A 24508-nucleotide genomic window follows, 5' to 3' on the forward strand; every position below is an offset into this window, starting at 1 on the left:
CTTGCTTTTGGGCTTTCTCTCTGGAAGGACTTTCTTTTTAAATCATTCCTCTTGGTGATTTAGGTGATATCCTCATTTGGAGACCTACTGAATAGCATATGAAATTGTGTTAGTTGTATTAATTTTTCCCAGTAAAAATTATATTTTTCTTAACATCAGAACAGTAAAATATACCAGATATTTAAATCATCTAATCAGATAATATCTGCCTTTTTAAATGATTCTGTATGATGTCTCAGGATTATAAATTAGGGTCTTAAAGTCCAAGAAACACAGGATGTTTCATTTCATGCCTTCTCGAAATTCCAAAAGCATGGGTCTTCTGTAGGGCTTAAAATGGTTTTTTTTGCATTCAGATTTCTGAAGCATAAATATAGAGTGCCTAAGTGATATACCAACTGGTTTCAGTTAGGGTTTATAAGAAGAAAGATTAATGTGAAGGTAACTTGTGCATTAGCCATAAGGGGTTTGTTTTATAGACTAAAGTAAACACCTTCAATTTCAAGTTGCAAGCACACAGGGAGCCAGAAGATTCCAGAGCAGTGGCATCATATTCTGCCTGTGACTCACACATCTCAGTGGCTGAGCTTTCTCCCACAGCTGCAGCTTCCAGCTGGTCATCAGTTAGAGTCCTAGGTAGTCACACACTGTGGTCACCTGGTTTGAGATGACCAAACAGGCATATAATTACAACATAGACCAGTTATGAATGAAGGCTGGGTTATCTCTTTGCCAAACACAGATAAAAAATAAATGCTAAGTCATAGCTGTTTTCTGAAATCCCAGTGGTTGCAATAGTGAACTTGGACTGAAAGTAGAGAACCCTCCTGGAAGATTCCACCCTGGTCATAAATGCATACTCTCTTTCATTTGTGAGCTTCCCCATTAATGGCATAGAGCATTCTTAGCCATTTTGGTGTCCTCCAAAATGCCTGGTTTATAGTTGGTGCAATAAATGTTTTTTGAAAGAATATGAGGTCATACATGTTTTCCCCCTTTCCCAACTTGCAAATTATTTCAAGAAAATTCTGTGTTTTCTCTTTATTTATATATCTCAGTGTTGTGTGTATAATAGGTTCTCAGTAAATGTGGTTGACATTGTAAATGTAGATTCCAAAAACTTCATTATTTCACTTTTACATTATGGGGATGCTGAATGGACTTTTCAGAAACCTTTGTCAGATCCCACTGTCTTGTTTTTAAATTATTTCTTTAAAAGAAAGGAAGGAAGGAGGGAGGGAAGGGGGAAAACATTTTGACCTGGAACATAATTATTTTTTTCTTTTTAAAAACATTTTGTTTTCTTACAGAGTCAAGGGGTCTTGCTCTGTAGCCCAGGCCGGAGTGCAGTGGTGCAGTAATGGCTCACTGCAGCCTCGAACTCCTGGACTGAAGCTATCCTCCTGGGCAATGAGTGAGGCAGTCACAGATTCTCCTCTTACCACCTGTATTGTCAGACCACTGCTGGTACCACTTGTGTTAGTCTGGTTCCTCTAAGAAGCAGATACTAAGACAGGATTAAATGTATGAGATTTATTGGGGAGCACCTCGAAGGGAAATTGGGGAGGGAGCCAGAGAAGGCTGGAGAGAGTCAGACCATGATGTAGACCATGCGTTTTTGAAGGAGAGAGGAAAGAATGGAATATTGAATGTCCATCAACTGATGAATGGATAAATAAAATGTGGTACATCCATACAGTGAAATATTATTTGGTAATAAAAAGAAATGAAGCACTGATACATACTTGCAACATGGACGAACCTCAAAAACATTATGCTAAATGAAAGAAGCCAGTCACAAAAGATAGCATATTTTATTATTTCATTTATATGAAGTGTTCAGTTTAGGCAGATCTACACAGAAACTAAATTAGTGGTTGCTTAGGACTGAAATATTAAGGAAAAAAGAGGATGGATTGCTCATGTGTATGGCGTTTCCTTTTGGGGTAATGCAAAGGTTCTAAAATTGATTGTGGTGGTGGCTACGCAACTCCTAGAATATACTGAAAACATTGAGCTACATAATTTAAGTGGGCAAAGTGCATGGTATGTGAATTATGTCTCAATAAAAATGTTATATTGAAAGAAAAGAAAAAAGGAGGGAGGATGTGCTGAAAGGGTCTTGGACTGCAGTATGATGCTAAGTTTTGGCCAAGCTAACTGGAATTCCATTTATTTCCCACACTCAGGCCTTGCGACGTATACTTAGTGACAGAGGCAGTGAGAGTGTCAGTCATTTATGCTTTTCACAATGGGAGGTGTGAGAGGCTACATTTCCCATAAGCCAAAGCAAGTCACATGTCCATACCAAGATACAAAGTATAGAGAAACAGACGCCACATCTTGATTAAAAAGAACAGCAAAATTATATTGTAAAGGGGTGTGCCATATTTTCATTAACTCATTAAATTTTCCCAGCAGCTTATGAAGTGGGTACTATTACTATTATCATTTAATAATTGAAGAACAGGCATGGGAAGATTAGCCCAAGATCACATAGATGTGACCTTGGAATCACAAGTAATTGTGATTACTTGTAAGTGAAAGAGCCAAGATTTGATCCCAGCAGTCTGGCTCTACAGTCTGCGCTCTTCATCTTTATACCATACTTTCATATAGTATATTAATTTGAATGTCACAAAATCTATTAGAGATATTTTATTATCCATTTTCCCTCACTGAAATGAAACCTTCATGGAATGGAGTCTATTTTGTTCACTGCTGTATCACCAGTGCCTGGGACAGGCATGTAAATATTAGTTGAATTTATATGGATTTGCAAAGCACCTTTATATGACAGGTCCATACTTGTATCTGCCTTATCCTTCCCACAGGTCTCTAAAATCAGAGAAACAGGAGAAAGTTATATTCAGTCTAGACCTAGATTTATTTTATTTTTTAAATCTTGGCATATTGGAATATTTTAAATCCTGGTAGAGTTATTAACCCTAACGCGTGATTGAAAACAGAATTATTAGAATTGTTTGGTTACCACTAAGCTTGAAAATAGATTCCCAGTGAGGAAAAAAAAAAAAAACAATTCTATTGAGAGGTCATAGGGATAGGTATGAGAGGACAGTCAAATGTTGGTACATCCAGTTTGTTAGGTAGCCTAGCATTTGGCTCATCTTACTATTGGAATTTGTGTTTTGCAGCATAGTTGCATTTTAGGACTTTCTGAGAAGAGGTACGCGTGATAGACTTAATAAGCCTGTAGTATTGACATAAGGCAGGGAAATAGCAGATTAACTGTAACTCAGTCTTTTTGTGAGTGGGGGAGAAGGGCAGGGGTGGGAGGTTGCAAGGCATATTATTTTAAAGATTAATAAACTGAGAACTGGAAAAGTCAAGGAGCTTGGCCAGGATCAAACTTAAATGTAGTAAGCTAAAATTTTAGGTCAAGTAGTCCTAGCCCTCGGACTAGTAATCTTTCTATTAATATTTTCTCTATTTTCAGACAGTAATTCATTTAAATTCTTACATTTGAAATAGTTTTTCCACTGTTTCTATTTCTTAGGAGAGGCATTTTGACCATTTTGAAGACCGTTTTTCTCCTGCATTGATAGATACACTAGAGTAATAGGCAGACATTGGTATCTAGGCAGCTACTGGATATAAACTGACTGACTTTTGGTACCGCTGTAAAATGTTAAGATTATTGACAATTTCCAGAGGTGGCTTATTTAGGACTTTGTGGAACAGGCGTGGTGACTCACACCTGTAATTGCAATACTTTGCTGTTTTTTTTTTTTTTTTTTAATGGGGGGCGGGGGGGGGGGGTTTCCTGTGGGGAAAAGAAAGATCAGACTGTTACTGTGTCTATGTAGAAAAGGGAGACATAAGAAATTCCATTTTGATCTGTATTTTGAACAATTGTTTTGCCTTGAGATGCTGTTAATCTGTAATTTTAGCCCCAGCCCTGTGCTCACAGAAACATGTGCTATATGGAATCAAGGTTTAAGGGATCTAGGACTGTGCAGGATGTGCCTTGTTAACAATATGTTTACAGGCAGTATGCTTGGTAAAAGTCATCGCCATTCTCCATTCTCCATTAACCAGGGGCACAGTGCACTGCGGAAAGCCGCAGGGACCTGTGCCCAAGAAAGCCTGGGTATTGTCCAAGGTTCCCCCACACTGAGACAGCCTGAGATATAGCCTCATGGGAAGGGAAAGACCTGACCGTCCCCCAGCCCGACACCTGTAAAGCGTCTGTGGTGAGGAGGATTAGTAAAAGAGGAAGGCCTCTTGCGGTTGAGATAAGAGGAAGGCCTCTGTCTCCTGCATGTCCCTGGGAACGAATGTCTTGGTGTAAAACCTGATTGTACGTTGTTCTATTCTGACATAGGAGAAAACCGCCCTGTGGCTGGAGGAGAGATATGCTGGTGGCAATGCTGCTCTGTTACTCTTTGCTACTCTGAGATGTTTGGGTGGAGAGAAGCATAAATCTGGCCTACGTGCACATCCAGGCATAGTACCTTCCCTTGAACTTATTTGTGACGCAGATTCCTTTGCTCACGTGTTTTCCTGCTGACCTTCTCCACACTATTACCCTGTTCTCTTGCTGCATTCCCCTTGCCGAGATAGTGAAAATAGTAATCAATAAATACTGAGGAAACAGAGACCGGTGCCGGTGCAGGTCCTCCGTATGCTGAGCGCCGGTCTCCTGGGCCCACTGTTCTTTCTCTATACTTTGTCTCTGTGTCTTATTTCTTTTCTCAGTCTCTCGTCCCACCTAACGAGAAATACCCACAGGTGTGAAGGGGCAGGCCATTCCTTCATCTTCTGACTTTTATTTTAGGTTCAGGGCTATGTGTGCAGGTTTGTTATATAGATAAACTTCTTATCATGGGGGGTTTGTTGTACAGATTATTTTTTTCACCCAGGTATTAAGCCTAGTACCCATTAGTTATTTTTCCTGGTCCTTTCCCTCCCCCCACCCTCCACCCTCCTGTAGGCCCCAGTGTGTGTTGTTCCCGTCTGTGTGTTCATGTGTTCTCATCATTTAGCTCCCACTTACAAGTGAGAACATGCTGTATTTGGTTTTCTGTTCCTGTGTTAGTTTGCTAAGCATAACGGCCTCCATCTCCATCCATGTTCCTACAAAGGACATGATCTCATTCTTTTTTAAGCTTGTGTAGTATTCCATAGTGTGTATATACCACATTTTCTTTATCCAGTCTACCATTGATGAGCTTTTAGGCTTATTCCATGTTTTTGCTATTGGGAACAGTGCTGCAGTGAACATACATATGCATGTGTTTTTATAATAGAACCATGTCTATTCCTTTGGGTGTATACCCAGTAATGGGATTGCTGGGTCAAATGGTGGTTCTGTTTTTAGCCATTTGAAGAATTGGCTACTGCTTTCCACAGTGGTTGAACTAATTTACACTCCCACCAACGGTGTATAAGCATTCCTTTTTCTCTGCAAGTTCACGAGCACCTGTTATTTTTTGACTTTTCTTTCCCCCGCTCCTTTTTTTCTTTCCAACTTTTATTTGAAGTTCAGGGGTACATGTGCAGGATGTGCAGGTTTGTTACATAGGTAAATATGTGCCATGGTTATTGGCTGCACAGATCATCCCATCACACAGATACTAAGTCCAGTGTTCATTAGCTATTCTTCCTGATTCTCTTCCTTCACCCATGCCCCCCTACAACAGGCCCCAGTGTGTGTTTTTCCCTGCTTCCCCATGTGTCCATGTGTTCTCATCATTTAGCTCCCACTTACGAGAATATGCAGTATTTGGTTTTCTGTTCCTGCATTAGTTTGCTAAGGATAATGGCCTCCACCTCCATCCATGTCCCTGTAAAAGGACATTATCTTCTTCATTTTTATGGCTGCATAGTATTCCATGGCGTGTATGTACCACATTTTCTTTATCCAGTCTATCATTGATGGGCATTTAGGTTGATTCCATGTCTTTGCTATTGTGAATAATGCTGGAATGAGCATATGCATGCATGTGTCTTTATAATAGAATGATTAATATTCCTTTGGGTATGTACCCAGTAATGGGATTGATGGGTCAAATGGTATTTCTTCCTGTAAGTCTTCGAGGAATTGCCACACCACCTTCCACAATGGTTGAACTAATTTCCATTTTCACCAACAATGTAAAAGCATTTCTTTTTCTCCACAACCTTGCCAGCGTCGGCTGTTTTTTGACTTTTTCATTATAGCCATTCTGACTGGCGAGACATGGTATCTCATTGTGGTTTTGATTTGCATTTCTCTAATAATCAGTGATGTTGAGCTTTTTTTTTTTTTTTTTCATGTGTTTGTTGGCTGCACGTATGTCTTCTTTTGAGAAGTTTCTGTTCATGTCCTTGGCATTCTTTTGAATGGCATTGTTTTTTTCTTGAAAATTTGTTTAAGTTCCTTATAGATGCTAGATATTAGACTTTTGTCAGATGCATAGGTTGCAAAATTTTTCTCCCATTCTGCAGGTTGTCTGTTTACTCTGATGATAGTTTCTGTTGCCGTGCAGGAGCTCTTTAGTTTAATTAGATCCCGTTTGTCAATTTTTGCTTCTGTCGTGATTGCTTTTGGCACGTTTGTCATGAAATCTCTGCCTGTGTCTATATCCTGAATCGTGTTGCCTAGGTTTTCTTCTAGGATTTTTATAGTTTTGGGTTTTACATTTAAGTCTTCAGTCCATCTTGTGTTGATTTTTGTATATGGTGTAAGGAACAGGTCCAGTTCAGTTTTCTGCATATGGCTAGCCAGTTCTCGTAGCACTGTTTATTAAATAGGAAATTATTTACCCATTGCTTGTTTTTGTCAAGTTTGTCAAAGATCGGATGGTTGTAGGAGTGTGGCCTTGTTTCTGGGTTCTCTGTTCTGTTACATTGGTCTATGTGTCTGTTCTTGTACCAGTACCATGCTATTTTGGTTACTGTCAACCTGTAGTATAGTGTGAGTTGGGTAGCGTGATGCATCCAACTTTGTTCTTTTTGCTTAGGATTGCCTTGGCTATTTGTGCTCTTTTTTGGTTCCATATGAATAGTTTAAAATGGTTTTAAATAATGTTGAAATAGTTTTAAAATAGTTTTTTCTACTTCTGAGAAGAATATCATTAGTAGTTTGATAGGAATAGCATTGAATCTATAAATTGCTTTGGGCAGTATGGCCATGATACTGTATGGCCAGTAGTATGGCCATACTATGTACAAAGTATGGCCAAGAGTCATGATACTGACTCTTCCTATCCATGAGCATGGAATGTTTTTCCATTTGTTTGTATCATCTCTGATTTCTTTGAGCAGTTTTTGTAGTTTTTGTTGTAGAGATCTTTCACCTCTCTGGTTAGCTGTATTCCTAGGTATTTGATTCTTTTTGTGGATATTGTGAATGGGATTGCATCTTGGCTTGGCTGTTTTTTGTGTATAGGAATGCTAGTGATTTTTGTATGTTGGTTTTGTATCCTGAGGCTTTGCTGAAGTTGTTTATTAGGTTAAGGAGGTTTGGGGCTGAGACTGTGAGGTTTTCTAGATATAGAATCATGTTGTCTGCAAACAGGGATAAAACTGACTTTTTCTCTTCCTATTTGGATGCCCTTTATTTCTTTCTCTTGGCTGATTCCCCTGGCCAGGACTTCCAATACTATGTTGAATAGGAGTAATGTGAGATGGCATTCTTGTCTTGTTTCTGATTTTAAGCTCAATGCATCCAGCTTTTGCCCATTCATTATAATGTTGGCTATGGGTTTGTCATAGATGGCTCTGACTATTTTGAGGTATGTTTCTTTAATACCTAGTTTATTGAGAGTTTTTAATATGAAGGGATGTTAAATTTTATCAAAAGCCTTTTTTGCATCTATTGAGATAATCATGTGGTTTTGTGTTTAGTTCTATTTATGTCATGAATGACATTTATTGGTTTGCATATGGTAAATCAACCTGGCATCCAGGGGATGAAGCCTGCTTGATTGTGGTGGATAAGCTTTTTGATGTGATCCTGGTTTCGGTTTACCAATATTTTGTTGTGGATTTTTGTATCGATGTTCATCAAGGATATTGGCCTGAGGTTTTCTTTTTTTGTTGTGTCTCTGCCATATTTTGGTATCAAGATGACACTGGCCTCATGCAATGAGTTAGGAAAGAGTCCCTCCTCCTCAATTTTTTTTGAGTATGTTTAGTAGGAATGGTACCAGCTGTTCTTGTACATCTGGAAAAATTAAGCTGTGAATCCTTCTGGTCCTGGGCTTGGTTTGTCTGGTTGGCTCTTTATTACCGATTTATTTCAGAGCTTGTTATTAGTCTGTTCAGGGATTCACTTTCTTCCTGGTTTAGTTTTGGTAGGTTGTATATGTCCAGGAATTTATTCATTTCTTCTGTATTTTCTAGTTTTTGTGCATAGAAGTATTCATAATACTCTCTGATGGTTCTTTGTATTTCTGTGGAGTCAGTGATAATAACCCCTTTGTTGTTTCTTTTTTTTTTTTTTTTTTTTTTTTTTTGAGACGGAGTCTTGCTCCGTCGCCCAGGCTGCAGTGCAGTGACCGGATCGCAGCTCACTGCAAGCTCCGCCTTGTTTCTAATTGTGTTTATTCGGGTCTTAGCTCTTTTCTTCTTTATTAGTCTAGCTAGTGGTCTATTAATTTTTTTCAAAAAACCAATGCTTGGATTCATTGATCTTTTGAATGTTTTTTTGTGTCTCAGTCTCCTTCATTTCAGCACTGATACTGGTTATTTTTTGTCTTCTGCTAGCTTTGGGGTTGTTTTGCTTTTGCTTCTCTAGTTCTTTTAGTTGTAATGTTAGGTTGTAAAGTTGAGATCTTTTTAACTAACTTTTTAATGTGGCCTTTTAGTGCTATAAATTTCCTTCTTAACATGGCCTTAGCTGTGTCCCAGAGATTCTGGTATGTTGTATCTTTGTTCTCATTAGTTTCAAAGAACTTCTTGATTTCTGCCTTAATGTTATTATTTACCCAAAAGTCATTCATGAACAGGTTATTACGTTTCCATGTTACCACATGGCTTTTTGAGTGGTTTTCTTGGTCTTGATCCCTAATTTTATGCAGTAGTCCAAGAGAGTGGTTGTTTTTATTTCAGTTATTTTGCTTTTGCTGAGGAGTGTTCTATATCCAATTATGTGGTCAGTTTTGGAGTATGTGCCATGTGGTGATGAGAAGAATGTATGTTCTGTTGTTTTGGGTGGAGAGTTCTATAGATGTCTATCAGGTCCATTTGATCCAGTGCTGAATTCATGTCCTGAATGTCTTTGTTAATTTTCTGCCTTGATCTGTCTAGTACTGTCAGTGAGTTGGTGAAGTCTTCCATTACTAATATGTGGGAGTCTAAGTCTCTTTGAAGGCCTCTAAGAACTTGCTTTGTGAATCTGGGTGCCCCTGTGTTGGGTGCATATGTATTTAGGATAGCGAGGTCTTCTTGTTGAAATGAACCTATTACTGTTAGGTAATGTACTTCTTTGTCTTTTTTGATCTTTGTTGTTTTAAAATCTGTTTTGTCTGAAATTAGGATTGCAACTCCTGCTTTTTTCTGTTTTCCATTTGCTTGGTAGATTTTTCTCCATCCCTTTATTTTGAACCTGTGGCTGTCATGAGTCTCTTGAAGACAACATACCATTTGGTCTTGGTTCTTTATCCAGCTTGCCACTCTGTGCCTTTTAATTGGGGCGTTTTATCTGTTTACATTCAAGGTTAGTATTTACATTCAAGGTTAGTATCAGAGTTAGGATTTAATCCTGTCATCATGGTGTTAGTTGGCCTAATATTATGCAGACTTGTTTGTGTGGTTTCTTTACAGTGTCACTGGTCTATGTACGTAAGTGTGTTTTTGTAGTGGCTGTTAACGGTCTTTCCTTTCCATATTTAGTACTTGCTTCAGGACTGCTTATAAGGCAGGGCTGGTGGTAATGAATTCCCTCAGTATTTGCTTGTCTGAAAAGGATCTTATTTGTCCTTCGCTTATGAAAACTAGTTTGGCTGGATATGAAATTCTGGGTTGGAATTTCTTTCCTTTAAGAACGTTGAATATCAGCTCCCAGTCTCTTCTGGCTTGTAGGGTTTCTGCTGAGAGGTCCACTCTTAGTTTGATGGGCTTCCCTTTGTAGGTGACCTGACTTTTCTCTCTAGCTGCCTTTAACATTTTTTCTTTCATTTCAACCTTGGAGAATCTGATTATTATGTGTCTTGGGATGATCTTCTCATGAAGTATCTTACTGGGGTTCTCTGCATTTCCTGAATTTGAATGTTGGCGTCTCTAGCTAGTTTGGCAAAGTTCTCATGGGTGATATCCTGAAGTATGTTTTCCGAGTTGTTTCCATTCTCCCCATCTCTTTCAGGTACGCCAGTGAGTTGTAGATTTGGTCTCTTTACATAACCTCATATTTCTCAGAGGTTTTATATGTTCGTTTTCATTCTTTTTTCTCTATTCTTGCCTGACTGTCTTATTTCAGCAAGCCAGTCTTCAAGCTCTGAAATTCTTTCCTCATTTTGGTCTATTCTGCTATTAATACTTGTGATTACATTGTGAAATTCTTGTAGTATTTTGTCTGTCAGTTCCTGTATCATTTTGTTGTGATTCTTAGCTTATTTGGATTGGATTTCAATGTAGTTCTGCACACAGTGATCTTTGCTCCTATCTATATTCTGAATTCTATTTCTGTCATTTCAGCCGTCTCAGCCTGGTTCAGAATCCTTGCTGGAGAGATAGTTCAGTTGTTTGGAGGAAAGAAGGCACTCTGACTTTTAGAGTTGTCAAGAGTTCTTGCACTGGTTCTTTCTCATTTTTGTGGGCTGATGTTCCTTCAGTCTTTGGAGTTGCTGTCCTTGGGATTTCTTTTTTCTTTTATCCAATTTGATGACTTGAGGATTTGATTTTGGTATAATGTGGGTTCAATCAACTAGCTTCATTTCTGGAAGATTTTAGGGGACTAAGGCTCAGCTCCTGACTCCTGGACTGCGTGCTCTAACTCTGGGGAACTTGTATCACAACCCAACTTTGTTTTCTGGCTCCTTGAGATTAGGAACCCATTGTGCTGGGGTGGGGGCTGAGATGTCCCCAGTTTTCTGTTAGTTACACTTGGATGGGTAGTACCAGCCAAAGCATTTTGTAGGGGGATCCATCCTTGTTCACATGTGCTGACAGGAACAGTAGCAGCAATGCGGTGGGCTGGAGGGGTGAAGGGGTGAAGGGGTGAAGGAGTGCATGCTCACTGGCTGCAGTGCTAGCAGGTACTAGGTTGCCTGCCTCTGCGCAGGCATTCCCAGCAGCAGTGGAGGAAGCACAGCTCAGGGGCATGAGGGCTCACACTGGCGAGTGTGTTTGTGGTCACGCTGTTGGTGGTATCAGCATGGAGTTAGGACGCTGGCAAGCACAGGTTTGTGTGCACCCTCTGTGCATGTTCATGCAGCCAGGGGTTGGCTGCTCAGTGTAGGGGAGAGTCCATTATTCTCCATCTCTGTTTTCACTCTGGCAGCAGTGTTGGCACTGGGATGGGGTACTGGTGGGGGTGGGGCTGGTGGGCTCTGTGCCCACCAAGGCACTGACTGCAATGGTGGTACAGTGGGGGTGAGGAGGTGGTGTGTGCTTTTACCGACAACAGTGTCAGGACAGGTTACAGGTAAACACTGATTGGGCAGGGAAGGCAAAATCCACTCATGCAGACACACACCAGCAGAGTGATGTAGGTGGTTGCCTTAGGCCTGGGGGAAGCTGCAGTGAGGGGAGGGAATGGGCAGGCTGGTGCATGGCCACAGGGGCTGCCCTACTGGAGCTCTTCACTGGTCAGGCATGGTCTGCCAGTGCAGGAGCTATATGATACAGGACCCCAGGGTTCCCGAGGCTGCACTGCAAGCAGACCCAGCCAGGCTGGGGCCCTGGGAGAGGCCAGCTGACTTAGGGGTACTCAGGTCAGACCAGCCCCATCTGGTGGGCAAGATTGCCCCTACAGTGTTCATGTCAAACAGTTTTCCTACAGCTAAAGTCTTCTGTGGAAGCAAGTCAATCCTAAGGGTATGGGCATCCCTGCTGGTGCTCTACTACAGATGCTCCCACACCAAACTCTCTATTGGCTGGCGTGCTGCCCCTACTACTTTTCTAAGCAGCTCTGCCTGCCAATTAAGTGTCCATGGTGGTTGAAGGGTCTCCTCCTGCTGGGATTCCAAAGGTCCATGGCAAGAATGGGTTGCTCCTTGCCATTTCACTTCACCTGCTCCCCAGGAGTCACTGGGGGCTGGAAATGAGTCCAGTATGCTGTATCCCTGCACAGGTTCCCAGCTTCCTCCCCCTTCAGCCCAGCTTCTGTGTCTTTCTTCCATCTACTTGCAGTGTCTTCCCTCTGAAGATCTGCTAGGAGCGTGCCAGTCATCCTGGTTCTTTGGTGGCAGCTATTCCACCCGGCTGCATCTAGTCAGTTGTCTTGCCCAAAGCTCCCCCAACACTGCAATGCCTAGTCGGGAAGATCGCTTGAGCCTAGGAGTTTATGACCAGCTGGGCAAAAAAGTGAGACCACCCCCGGCCCCAGCTCTACAAAATAAAAGTATGAAAACCAGCCAGGCATGGTGGCTTGTGCCTGTAGTCCCAGTACTTGGGAGGCTGAGGCAGGAGGATTGCTTGAGCCTGGGAGGTTGAGGCTGGAGTGAGCCACGATTATGTCACTGCACTCCAACCTGGGTGACAGAAGGACACCCTGTCTCTGAAAAGGATAAAAAAAAAAGACTTTATGGGAGACAAAGTTTTCTCTTGAGAATTTGGCAGACTGCGTCAGAGAAGAAAAACTAGATTTAGTCAGCATAGCCACAGAAGACAACCAGGACCCATTGAGTAGTTGTTATAAGTGAGTCTTGGGCCCAGCTTAAAAAGTTGTTGCCAGTTAGAGCCTAGGCAGGAAGATCGCTTGAGCCCAGGAGTTCATGACCAGCTGGGCAACAAAGTGAGAACTCCCACCCTCCCTGCCCCAGCTCTACAAAATAAAAGTATAAAAACCAGCAAGGCAGGGTGGCTTGTGCCTGTAGTCCCAGTACATGGGAGGCTGAGGCAGGAGCATTGCTCCAGAAATTGAATGATATTCTTTATAATGTAATGCATTTTGTACTGCCAGAGGCTCCATGACCATCTGCTGAGAAAAGAGGTATAGGGACAATTTTTCCAATTGGGAATTTGTGTTGTATGATCCCAGACAGAGCCTTCAAAACTCTAGGCTTTTGTGCTTGCGTTTTCCATCTTGGTGAATATTTGAGTCTTGATATTCTCCAAATCATAGTATAAGGCACACCTAAGAATAAGAGGCCTACGAGATTGTGCCATTGCACTCCAGCCTGGGCAAGAAGAGCGAAACTCTGTCTCAAAAAAATAAAGAGTAAGCCTATATAAGGTAGTTAATTATCAGTTTCAACTTCCTAAAGAACAATATTCTTTGCTTAGGATGATAATAACAGCAGTTAAAGGACAAGTTGCAGTTTTAGATTCCCGACATTATGCCTGAAGTGTTTTTCAGTTAGGTTGACATTGTTTTCAAAGTGTGAGGATATTTTTCATAATGGACTATCCAAGTGTTGATGTTTGATGCAAATTTTAGGTCACCTTTGTCTCTTTTTCCTCATTGGAATATACTTTTGTTTCTGGTTAAGGTAAAGTTAACAATTGAAGAGCACTTTTTGATATAAAATTTGGGAGGTCTTCATCTCAATCAACTAAAGACACTGTGCCTCTTTGTTTTATTAGGTCCTTTAAAAGAGAAAATGAATTAGATTATTTTGAGTGCATCTCTCCCTCTCCCTTGGGATCTTAATTATTAATAACCAGCCATTTATTACTTTAAAGGGGTAATGGAATATGTTGGAGGTCAGAAAGACTGGATGGGGCTTGTTTTGTAGCATATATTCACTCTTTCTGCATTATAAATAATGAATTCTAAAAGTTTCAAAACATTGCATCTCCAATATAATGTTCCTTTAAAGGGAATCCTAAATGAGGAGACATAAACATGTAGCAGATGAATATTTATTGAAGTCCCCTCATACTACAGTAAGGCAAAATCACCTGTAGTCAAAATCCCATATTCCCATTCCGTTCATTATATTGTATCTACACTATCACTTGTTAGATCTAGCAGAATTTTTTTTTTTTTTTAAATTTCAGACACGGATCACTTTTTCTTTACTTGAGAACTGGAAAGCTATATGTCTTTAAACCTTAGAATCCCACTCAGGTTAGTGAAAAGCACAGGGAAGGAAGACCAATTTAGGGAGCATCAGATTCACAATACCATCACTTTTCTTCTCTGGAACAAGTGTCACAGTTAAGACTATCAAATGGAACTGTCTGCATGCTCTGGGCTCACACTGAAGTTTGTGTGATGTGAATCTACTGGATTCTGCACCTTTTAAGGTTCTTTATCTCACTTTGCTTACTGCTATATGTATGTGTACACATCTATATGCATGTGTGTACTTATATTTTCAAATATTGACATTCAAGATTTTGTCTAATTAATAAAGTATAAATTGATCAGTTAATTGAATGATAAAGTATTATGCATTTGCCTGTTTTGTCTTTTCCCTAAGGGTCATAGAGCTGTAAATGACCCCGGAAATCATTTACTTCAATCTCTTTATTTTATGGAAGATAGAAGTATGAACCAGACAAGCTAAGTAATTTGTCCCAGGTCACAGTGCTAGTTTTTGCTTGAACTGAATCTAGATTTTGTGCCTCCTGGTTCCTGGCCCAATGCCCTTTTTACTGTACTAAACTGTCTTATCACTCATGAAGTGATAGGTCTTTCTTCTATTTGGATATTTGTACGTATTGATTAACATTAAAAACAAACAAAACTTTTAAAACAAACAAATAAAAAGCTAAATTCATTGAGAGGCCAAATGAAGTACAGGACTTTTGGGTAAATTGCTACCACTGTTTATAAGATCTTCCAAAAGTTTCATTTAGAGTTTAGTAGTTGGTAACTTGATGGGATATAAGCAAGTGGCAAATTTTCCTTATTGAGGTTGATAGCAGAGTTTCATTTTTTCTAGGAACAGAATATTTTCAGTCTGTTCACATGTGTTCAGAATGATCATTTAAAATAAGCAAATTTAGATTTCTAAGATAGCCAAATAGGAACAGCTCTGGTCTGCAGTTCCAAGTGTGACTGACGCAGAAGAAAGGTGATTTCTGCATTTCCAGCTGAGGCACCTGGTTCATCTCATTGGGACTGGTTGGACAGTGGATGCAGCCCACGAAGGGTGAGCTGAAGCAGAACGGGGTATCGCCTCACCCGGGAACCACAAGGGGTCAGGGAAATTCCGTTTCCTAGCCAAGGGAAGCCGTGACAGACTGTACCTGGAAAAATGGGACACTGCTGCCCTAATACTGCGCTTTTCCCAAGGTCTTAGCAACTGGTAGACATGGAGATTCTGTCCCCTGCCTGGCTTGGTGGGTCCCACGTCCACGGAGCCTTGCTCACTGCTAGTGCAGCAGTCTGAGATCGAACTGCAAGGCAGCAGCATGGCTGGGGGAGGGGCATCCACCATTGCTGAGGCTTGAGTAGGTAAACGGAGCTGCCAGGGAGCTTGAACTGGGCAGAGCCCACCACAGCTCAGCAAGGCCTACTGCTTCTATAGACTCCACCTCTGTGGGCAGGGCATAGCTGAACAAAAGGCAGCAGAAAACTTCTGCATACTTAAACGTCCCTGTGTGAGAGCTCTGAAGAGAGCAGTGGTTCTCCCAGCATGGCGTTTGAGCTCTGAGAACGGACAGACTGCCTCCTCAAGTTGTTTCCTAACCCCTGTGTAGCCTAACTGGGAGACATCTCCCAGTAGGGGCCAACAGACACCACATATAGGTGGGTGCTCCTCTGGGACGAAGCTTCCAGAGGAAGGATCAGGCCGCAATATTTGCTGTTCTGCAGCCTCCGCTGGTGATACTCAGGCAAACAGGGTCTGGAGTGAACCTCCAGCAAACTCCAACAGACGTGCAGCTGAGGGGCCTGACTGTTAGAAGGAAAACTAACAAACAGAAAGGAATAGCATCAACATCAACAAAACGGACATCCACACCAAAACCCCATCTATAGGTCACCAACATCAAAGACCTAAGGTAGATAAAACCACAAAGATGCGGAGAAACCAGAGCGGAAAAGCTGAAAATTCTAAAAACCAGAGTGCCTCTTCTCCTCCAAAGATCGCAGCTCCTTGCCAGCAATGAAACAAAGCTTAATGGAGAATGACTTTGATGAGTTGACAGAAGTAGGCTTCAGAAGGTTGGTAATAACAAATATCTCTGAGCTAAAGGAGCATATTTGAACCCATTGCAAGGAAGCTAAAAACCTTGAAAAAAGAAAGTTAGACGAATGACTAACTAGAATACACAATGTAGAGAAGACCTTAAATGACCTGATGGAGCTGAAAACCATGGCACGAGAAGTTCATGACGCATGCACAAGCTTCAGTAGCTAATTCGATCAAGTGGAAGAAAGGGTATCAGTGATTGAAGATCACATTAATGAAATAAAGCGAGAAGACAAGGTTAGAGAAAAAAGAGTAAAAAGAAATGAACAAAGCTTCCAAGAAATATGGGACTATGTGAAAAGACCACATCTACATTTGGTTGGTGTACCTGAAAGTGATGGGGAGAATGGAACCTAGTTGGAAAACACTCTGCAGGATATTATTCAGGAGAACTTCCCCAACCTAGCAAGGCAGGCCAGCATTCAAATTCAGGAAATACAGAGACCGCCACAAAGATACTCCTTGAGAAGAGCAACCCCAAGACACATAATTGTCAGATTCACCAAGGTTGAAATGAAGGAAAAAAATGTTAAGGGCAGCCAGAAAGAAAGATTGGGTTAACCACAAAGGGAAACCCATCAGACTAACAACGATGTCTCGGCAGAAACTCTACAAGCCAGAAGAGAGTGGGGACCAATAGTCAACATTCTTAAAGAAAAGAATTTTCAACCCAGAATTTCATATCCAGTCAAACTAAGCTTCATAAGCAAAGGAGAAATAAAATCCTTTACAGACAAGCAAATGCTGAGAGGTTTTGTCACCACTAGGCCTGCCTTAAAAGATTTCCTGAAGGAAATACTAAACATGAAAAGAAACAACCGGTACCAGCCATTGCGAAAACATGCCAAATTATAAAGACTATCGATGCTATGAAGAAACGGCATCAATTAATGGACAAAATAGCCAGCTAACATCATAATGAGAGAATCAGATTCACACATAACAATATTAGCATTTAATGTAAATGGGCTAAATGCCCCAATTAAAAGACACAGACTGGCAAATTGGATAAACAGTCAAGACCCATCAGTGTGCTGTATTCAGGAGACCCATCTCATGTGAGGAGAAACACATAGGCTCAAAATAAAGGGATGGAGGAAGATCTACCAAGCAAATGGAAAAAAAAAAAAAAGCAGGGGTTGCAATCCTAGTCTCTGATAAAACAGACTTTAAACCAACAAAGATGAAAAGAGACAAAGCCATTGCATGTTGGTAAAGGGATCAATTCAACAAGAAGAGCTAACAATCCTAAATTGTATGCACCCTATACAGGAGCACCCAGATTCGTAAAGCAAGTCCTTAGAGACCTACAGAGACTTAGACTCCCGCACAATAATAATGGGAGACTTTAACATCCCACTGTCAACATTAGACAGATCAACGAGACAGAAGGTTAACAAGGATATCCAGGACTTGAACTCAGCTCTGCACCAAGCAGAGCTAATAGATATGTTCAGAACTCTCCACCCCAAATCAATAGAATGTACATTCTTCTCAGCACCACATCACACTTATTCCAAAACTGACCACATAGTTGGAAGTAAAGCATTCTTCAACAAATATAAAAGAACAGAAATCACAACAAACTGTCTCTCAGACCACAGTGCAATCAAATTAGAACTCAGGATTAAGACACTCACTAAAAACTGCACAACTACATGGAAACTGAACAACCTGCTCCTGAATGACTACTGGGTAAATAACGAAATGAAGGCAGAAATAAAGATGTTATTTGAAACCAATGAGAACAAAGATACAAATGTACCAGAATCTCTGGGACACATTTAAAGCAGTGTGTAGAGGGAAATTTATAGCACTTAATGCCCAAAAGAGAAAGCAGGAAAGGTCTAAAATGGACACCCTAACATCACAATTTAAAGAACTAGAGAAGCAAGAGCAAACAAATTCAAAAGCTAGCAGAAGGCAAGAAATAACTAAGATCAGAGCAGAACTGAAGGAGATAGAGACACAAAAAAACCTAAAAAATATAATGAATCCAGGAGCTGGTTTTTTGAAAAGATCAACAAATTTATAGACAACTAGCGAGACTATTAAAGAGGAAAAGAGAGGAATTAGATGCAATAAAATATGATAAAGGGGATATCACCACCAATCCCACAGAAATACAGACTACCATCAGAGAATACTGTAAACACCTCTATGCAAATAAACTAGAAAATCTAGAAGAAATGGATAAATTCCTGGACACATACAACCCCCCCAGAAGACTAAACCAGGAAGAAGTTGATTTTCTGAACAGACCAATAACAGGCTCTGAAATTGAGGCAATAATTAATAACCTACCTACCAAAAAAGTCCTGGACCTGATGGATTCACAGCCAAATTCTACCAGAGGTACAAAGAGGAGCTGGTACCATCCCTTCTGAAACAATTACAATCAATGGAAAAAGGGGGAATCCTCCCTAACTCATTTTATGAGGCCAACGTCATCCTGATACCAAAGCCTGGCACAGACACAACAACAACAACAACAACAAAAAAGGAATTTTAGACCAATATCCCTAACGAACATTGATGCAAAAATCCTAAGTAAGATACTGGCATACTGAATCCAGCAGCACATCAAAAAGCTTATCCAGCATGATCAAGTCGGCTTCATCCCTGGGATGCAAGGCTGGTTTAACATACGTAAATAAATAAATGTAATCCCTCACATAAACAGAACCAAAGACAAACACTACATGATTATCTCAATAGATGCAGGAAAGGCCTTCAATGAAATTCAACAGCCCTTCATGCAAAAAATTCTCCGTAAACCAGGCATTGATGGAACATGTCTCAAAATAATAAGCGCTATTTATGACAAACCCACAGCCAGTATCATACGGAATAGGCAAAAACTGGAAGCATTCCCTTTGAAAACCAGTGGAAGACAAGGATACCCTCTCTTACCACCCCTATTCAACATACTGTTGGAAGTTCTGGGCCAGGGCAATCAGGCAAGAGAAAGAACTAAAGGATATTCAGTAAGGAAAAGACGAAATCAAATTGTCCCTGTTTGCAGATGACATGATTGTATATTTAGAAAACCCCATCGTCTGAGCCTCAAATCTTCTTAAGCTGATAAGCAACTTCAGCAAAGTCTCAGGATACAAAATCAATGTGCAAAAATCACAAGCATTCCTATACACCAATAACAGACAAACAGAGAGCCAAATCATGAGTGAACTCCCATTCACAATTGCTACAAAGAGAATAAAATACCTAGGAATACAACTTACAAGGGTTGTGAAGGACCTCTTTAAGGAGAACTACAAACCACTGCTCAACAAAATAAAAGAGGACACAAACAAATGGAGGAACATTCCATGGTCATGGATAGGAATAATCAATATTGTGAAAACGGCCATACTGCCTAAAGTAATTTATAGATTCAATGCCATCCCCATCAAGTTAACAGTGACTTTCTTCACAGAATTGGAAAAAACTAAAGTTCATATGGAACCAAAAAGCCTGCATTACCAACACAATCCTAAGCAAAAAGAACAAAGCTGGTGGCATCATGCTACCTGACTTCAAACTGTACTACAAGGCTGCAGTAACCAAAAGAGCATGGTACTGGTACCAAAAGAGATACATAGACCAATGGAACAGAACAGAGGCCTCAGAAATAACACATCTATAACCATCTGATCTTTGACAAACCTGACAAGAACAAGAAATGGGGAAAGGATTTCCTATTTAATAAGTGGTGCTGGGAAAACTGACTAGGCATATGTAGAAAGCTGAAACTGGATTCTTTCCTTTCACCTTGTACAAAAATTAATTCAAGATGAATTAAAGACTTAAATGTTAGACTTAAAACCATAGAAGAAAACCTAGGCAATACCATTCAGGACATAGGCATGGGCAAGGACTTCATGACTAAAACACTGAAAGCAACGGCAACAAAAGCCAAAATAGGCAAATGAGATCTAATTAAACTAAAGAGCTTCTGCACAGCAAAAGAAACTACTATCAAAGTGAACAGGCCACCTACAGAATGGGAGAAAATCTACCCATCTGACGAAGGGCTAATATCCAGAATCTACAAATAACTCAAACAGATTTACAAGATAAAAACAACCCAATCAAAAGGGCAAAGGATATGAACACAGACACTTCTCAAAAGAAGACATTTATGCAGCCAACAGACACATGAAAAATGCTCATCTTCACTGGTCATCAGAGAAATGCAAATCAAAACAACAATGAGATACCATCTCACACCAGTTAGAGTGGCGATCATTAAAAAGTCAGGAAACAACAGATGCTGGAGAGGATGTGGAGAAACAGGAACACTTTTACACTGTTGGTGGAAGTTTAAACTAGTTTAACCATTGTGGTAGACAGTGTGGTGATTCCTCAAGGGCCTAGAACTAGAAATAACATTTGACCCAGCAGTTCCATTACTGAGTATGTACCTAAAGGATTGTACATCATGCTGCTATAAAGACACATGCTCACGTATGTTTATTGCGGCACTATTCATAATAGCAAAGACTTGGAACCAACCCAAATGTCCGTCAGTGACAGACTGAATTAAGAAAATGTGGCACATATACACCGTGGAATACTATGCAGACATAAAAAAGATGAGTTCATGTCTTTTCAGGGACATGGATGAAGTTGGAAACCATTATTCTCAGCAAACTCACAAGGACAGAAAACCAAACTCTGCATGTTCTCACTCATAGGTAGGAACTGAACAATGAGAACACTTGGACACAGCGCGGGGACCATCGCACACTGGGGCCTGTTATGGGTTGCGGGACTGGGGGAGGGATAGCCTTAGGAAAATACCTAATGTAAATGATAAGTTGGTGGGTAAACTGCCTAAACTCCTTTTGCAGCTTCCTTTTGCCTTCAGGATAAAATCTGAGCTTCTTAATATGGTATATTGGTCTGTTCTCCCATCGATATAAAGAAATACTTGAGGCTGCATAGTCTATAAAGAAAAGAGGTTTAATTGGCTCATGTTTCTGCAGGCTATACAGGAAGCATGATGCTGGCATCTGCTTGGCTTGTGGGGTTGCCTCAGGAAAGTTACAGTCTTGGTGGAAGGCAAAGGGGGAGTGAGGCATCTCACATGGCAGGAGCAGGAACAAGTGAAGAGGGAGGGAGGTGCCACACACTTTTAAGTCTTATGAGAACTCACTATCATGAGGACAGTACCAAAGGGACTGGTGCTGAACCATTCATAAGCAGCCATCTCTGTGATCTAGTCACCTCCCACCAAGTCCCACCTCCAACATTGGGAATTAAAATTTGACATGAGATTTGGGTGGGGACACAGATCCAAACCATATCCCATGGCTTCTACGGCCTTGATATCTGGGGCCTGTTCATATCATTTCCCCACCATGCCTTTGGTTTCTCACAATTCCTGTAGGTAAGAAGTCTGGCACAGTGTGGCTGGATTTTCTTCTCAGGGTTTCACCAGGCTAAAATCAGAGTATTGCCTTGGTATGTGACTCTCAGTCGGAGCTCAGGGTCCTCTTTCAAGCTCAATGGTTGTTGGCAGGATTCAGATCCCTGTTTCCTTGACATGTGGTCCCCTTCATCTTTAAGCCAATACTGACGTGTTAAACACTTCTCATGTCTCAAATTTCTCTGACTTCCTCTTCCATCACATTTCTGTGACTTTCTTGTCGGCACTGTAGCTCATGCAACTGCTTCAACCCCACCTGCAATCCAAGATAATCTGCCTATTTTAAGGTCAGCTGACTAGTAACCATAATTACACCTGCCAAGCTCCTTTGACCATATAGGGTATTCATGGACATCACACTAGGGTGCAGAGGTCACAAGAGTAAAAATTCGGCTTACCACACTGCAGTACCCTCTGACTGAAATACTCTTTCTTGCCCTCAGCTCCTGCTCCTGCAACTGCTAACTTTTACTTTATCTGTTAGGTCTCTGCTTTACTGCTTTTCTCCCTCATTGTCAAGTTTGGGTTAGGACCTTCTCCTCAGTACTTACATATTACTCTGTATTTCCCCATTTGTAGCACTTGTCACTCTCTGTGCTGATCTGTATCCTTTCTGGGGACTGCCCAGTCTTTGAGAAGCTGTGTTTATCTCAGCTCATTTGTGTTTTCTCTGCTTAACTGAATGTCTGCAATACATACAGTTGATGTCCAATAAAAAAAATTGAATCAATGAATTCTTTGTGTTTATGAAAGATGGAAGCATGATCGCTAATATAAAATTCTAAGACTGTTACCCAGAGGAAGAACTGAGAAGCCAGTTTTCACTCAGTATATGCAGATTATTATTATTTTTTTAAATGAACTGGCCTGCTTTTATAAGGTGGTGTACTCCTCATTACTGGATTTTTTTAGGTGTAAGCCCAGGAACTGGGTGTCAGGGATATTATTTGGAGGGCAAAGTGCACAAGCTCTGTTTTGTGACTCATTCTTCATTAAGGGTTGCTACTAGAACAATGGAGATGAGCTCACTTGCTTTACCATATCTGTGGCTCCCAGGAGGGACTCACATCATGTCATTACCAGCAGTGCCCCTGTCTTTCGCTATGGAATTACCCTAAGAAAGTTGGTAATGGCCCAGAACCATTGTGTAATTAGCCAGCATGGCATGTGTGTGTGCATACGCAGGTACACACACACGCACGCACACACAGCTATTATAGAGGTTACTAATGACAGCTATGTAGGGGACAAAGTTTTTAATGGACCAAATGTCTTTGTTCATGTAGACCATGCTTTTTGAGGTAATTGACTTCTAGTACCTTGTACTGGTTGCTGAGTCATAACTGAGTGGCAAGATTGGTATAGTAGAATTACAAGTCATTAACTGTGTAGAAACAACATTAGAAATAAAAATACTATTAAGATAGATCAGTAAGAGAAGGATTATAATTCAGTATTTAAGAATAGTCTTTTTGGGTTCAAACCCCCAGGTCTACTACTTACAAACTGTGTGGCCTTGGACAAGGTTTTTAAGTTTCTGTACCTCAGTTTCTCAAACTATAAAATGGAGATGGTAATAATAGAACCTAACTTACAGAGTGATTGTGAGGACTAAATAGGCAAGATAGGAAGACATATAGTGCTTAGGATATGATAAGCATTGTATAAGGGTTAGCTGCTGTTACTATTATCATTATTCATTCCACAGGCACATTAAGGATAGTTCAAGACCTTCAACCATGTGCAGAGTGTATGGCATATCCTAGGAATACCATAAATATTTTGGGGTAAATAATGTGCTAATTTGTAATTTTGATTTATATTTGCTCTTTCAGATAAATACAGGAAATTGACCCAATAACTTTATAAGCATAATATGAAGAAGTTATTGTAGTCTTGTCTTGTACAGAGCTTGCTAGGGCAATCTGGAAAAATATCTCCTGCTAGGACTTACCTTCTCTGTTCTTTGTTAAAGCAAATGGATATTTTGAAAAGCCATTTTTTTTTTTTTTAAGCAAGTTATAATCACATGAAATTAGTACTTTGCTTATAGGTGTGTATCATTTTCATCATGATAAAGTGAAATGTTCTTGCCACAAAAGTGTTCTCTTCTGAATTCAGGTGAGATGTTAACACTTTCCTTGTCTTTGTGAATAGGTTCATCCTAAGTTCCACTATAAACAGGCTCATGACTCGGGCACAGACACTTCTTGCGTGACTTTTTCCTATGATGGTAATGTCCTTGCCTCTCGTGGAGGTAGGTTAAAAACTTTCTTTTTGATGTATTTCTCCATATAAAACGATCATCTTTAACAAATATGACAATAATACCCTAGTGCTTAGTAAAGCTTGCTGTGATTTTTGTTAATGCACCTTTGCGAGTCTGATTTCTTCATTAAAATACATTTCCAACTTTGCAACATTGTTTGTATTAAAAATTACCAAGTAAAATGTTTAAATATTTACTTATTTTTTGCCTAAGGTTTTCATTTAGATTCAAATTCCATAAGAGTTTGAAGCCTCCACAAAAATGATCTTTGCTTCTACCTTGGGAAGTTTATAGATGATCACCTAGATTCTTTCTATACCATTTTATAATTCTGTATCTGTTACTTCAAAGTCTTCTATTTGTTGCTTGACCATTGCTTTTTTTTTTTTCCTTCCCCAGTTCAAATACTAACCCAATTTAGTTTTTTTTAAAAAGTCTATATCTAGATGAGATTTTCAAAAATGGTTCTATATGGTCATATTGTAAGTTTACTTATCCATACGCATATGCTTGGGTACAGCTTCCTAATTTTTTGCTAAATCTTTATCACATAGA

General features: G+C 40.2%; 1 protein-coding gene across 5 annotated transcripts in view; it reads left to right on the forward strand.

Annotated features, from left to right (window-relative positions):
• The window catches only part of WDR70 (WD repeat domain 70), a 381158-nt gene that overhangs the window by 296957 nt on the left and 59693 nt on the right, over positions 1 to 24508 (forward strand). For all 5 annotated transcript variants that reach the window (XM_003899590.5, XM_017959497.3, XM_021939307.2 and 2 more), the window contains one exon: positions 23842 to 23941. In XM_003899590.5, the coding sequence (XP_003899639.2) occupies positions 23842 to 23941 (100 nt within the window). The remainder of the gene's footprint in view (positions 1 to 23841; positions 23942 to 24508) is intronic.

Source organism: Papio anubis, chromosome 5 (assembly GCF_008728515.1).
Source record: "Papio anubis isolate 15944 chromosome 5, Panubis1.0, whole genome shotgun sequence".
NCBI lineage: Eukaryota > Metazoa > Chordata > Mammalia > Primates > Cercopithecidae > Papio > Papio anubis.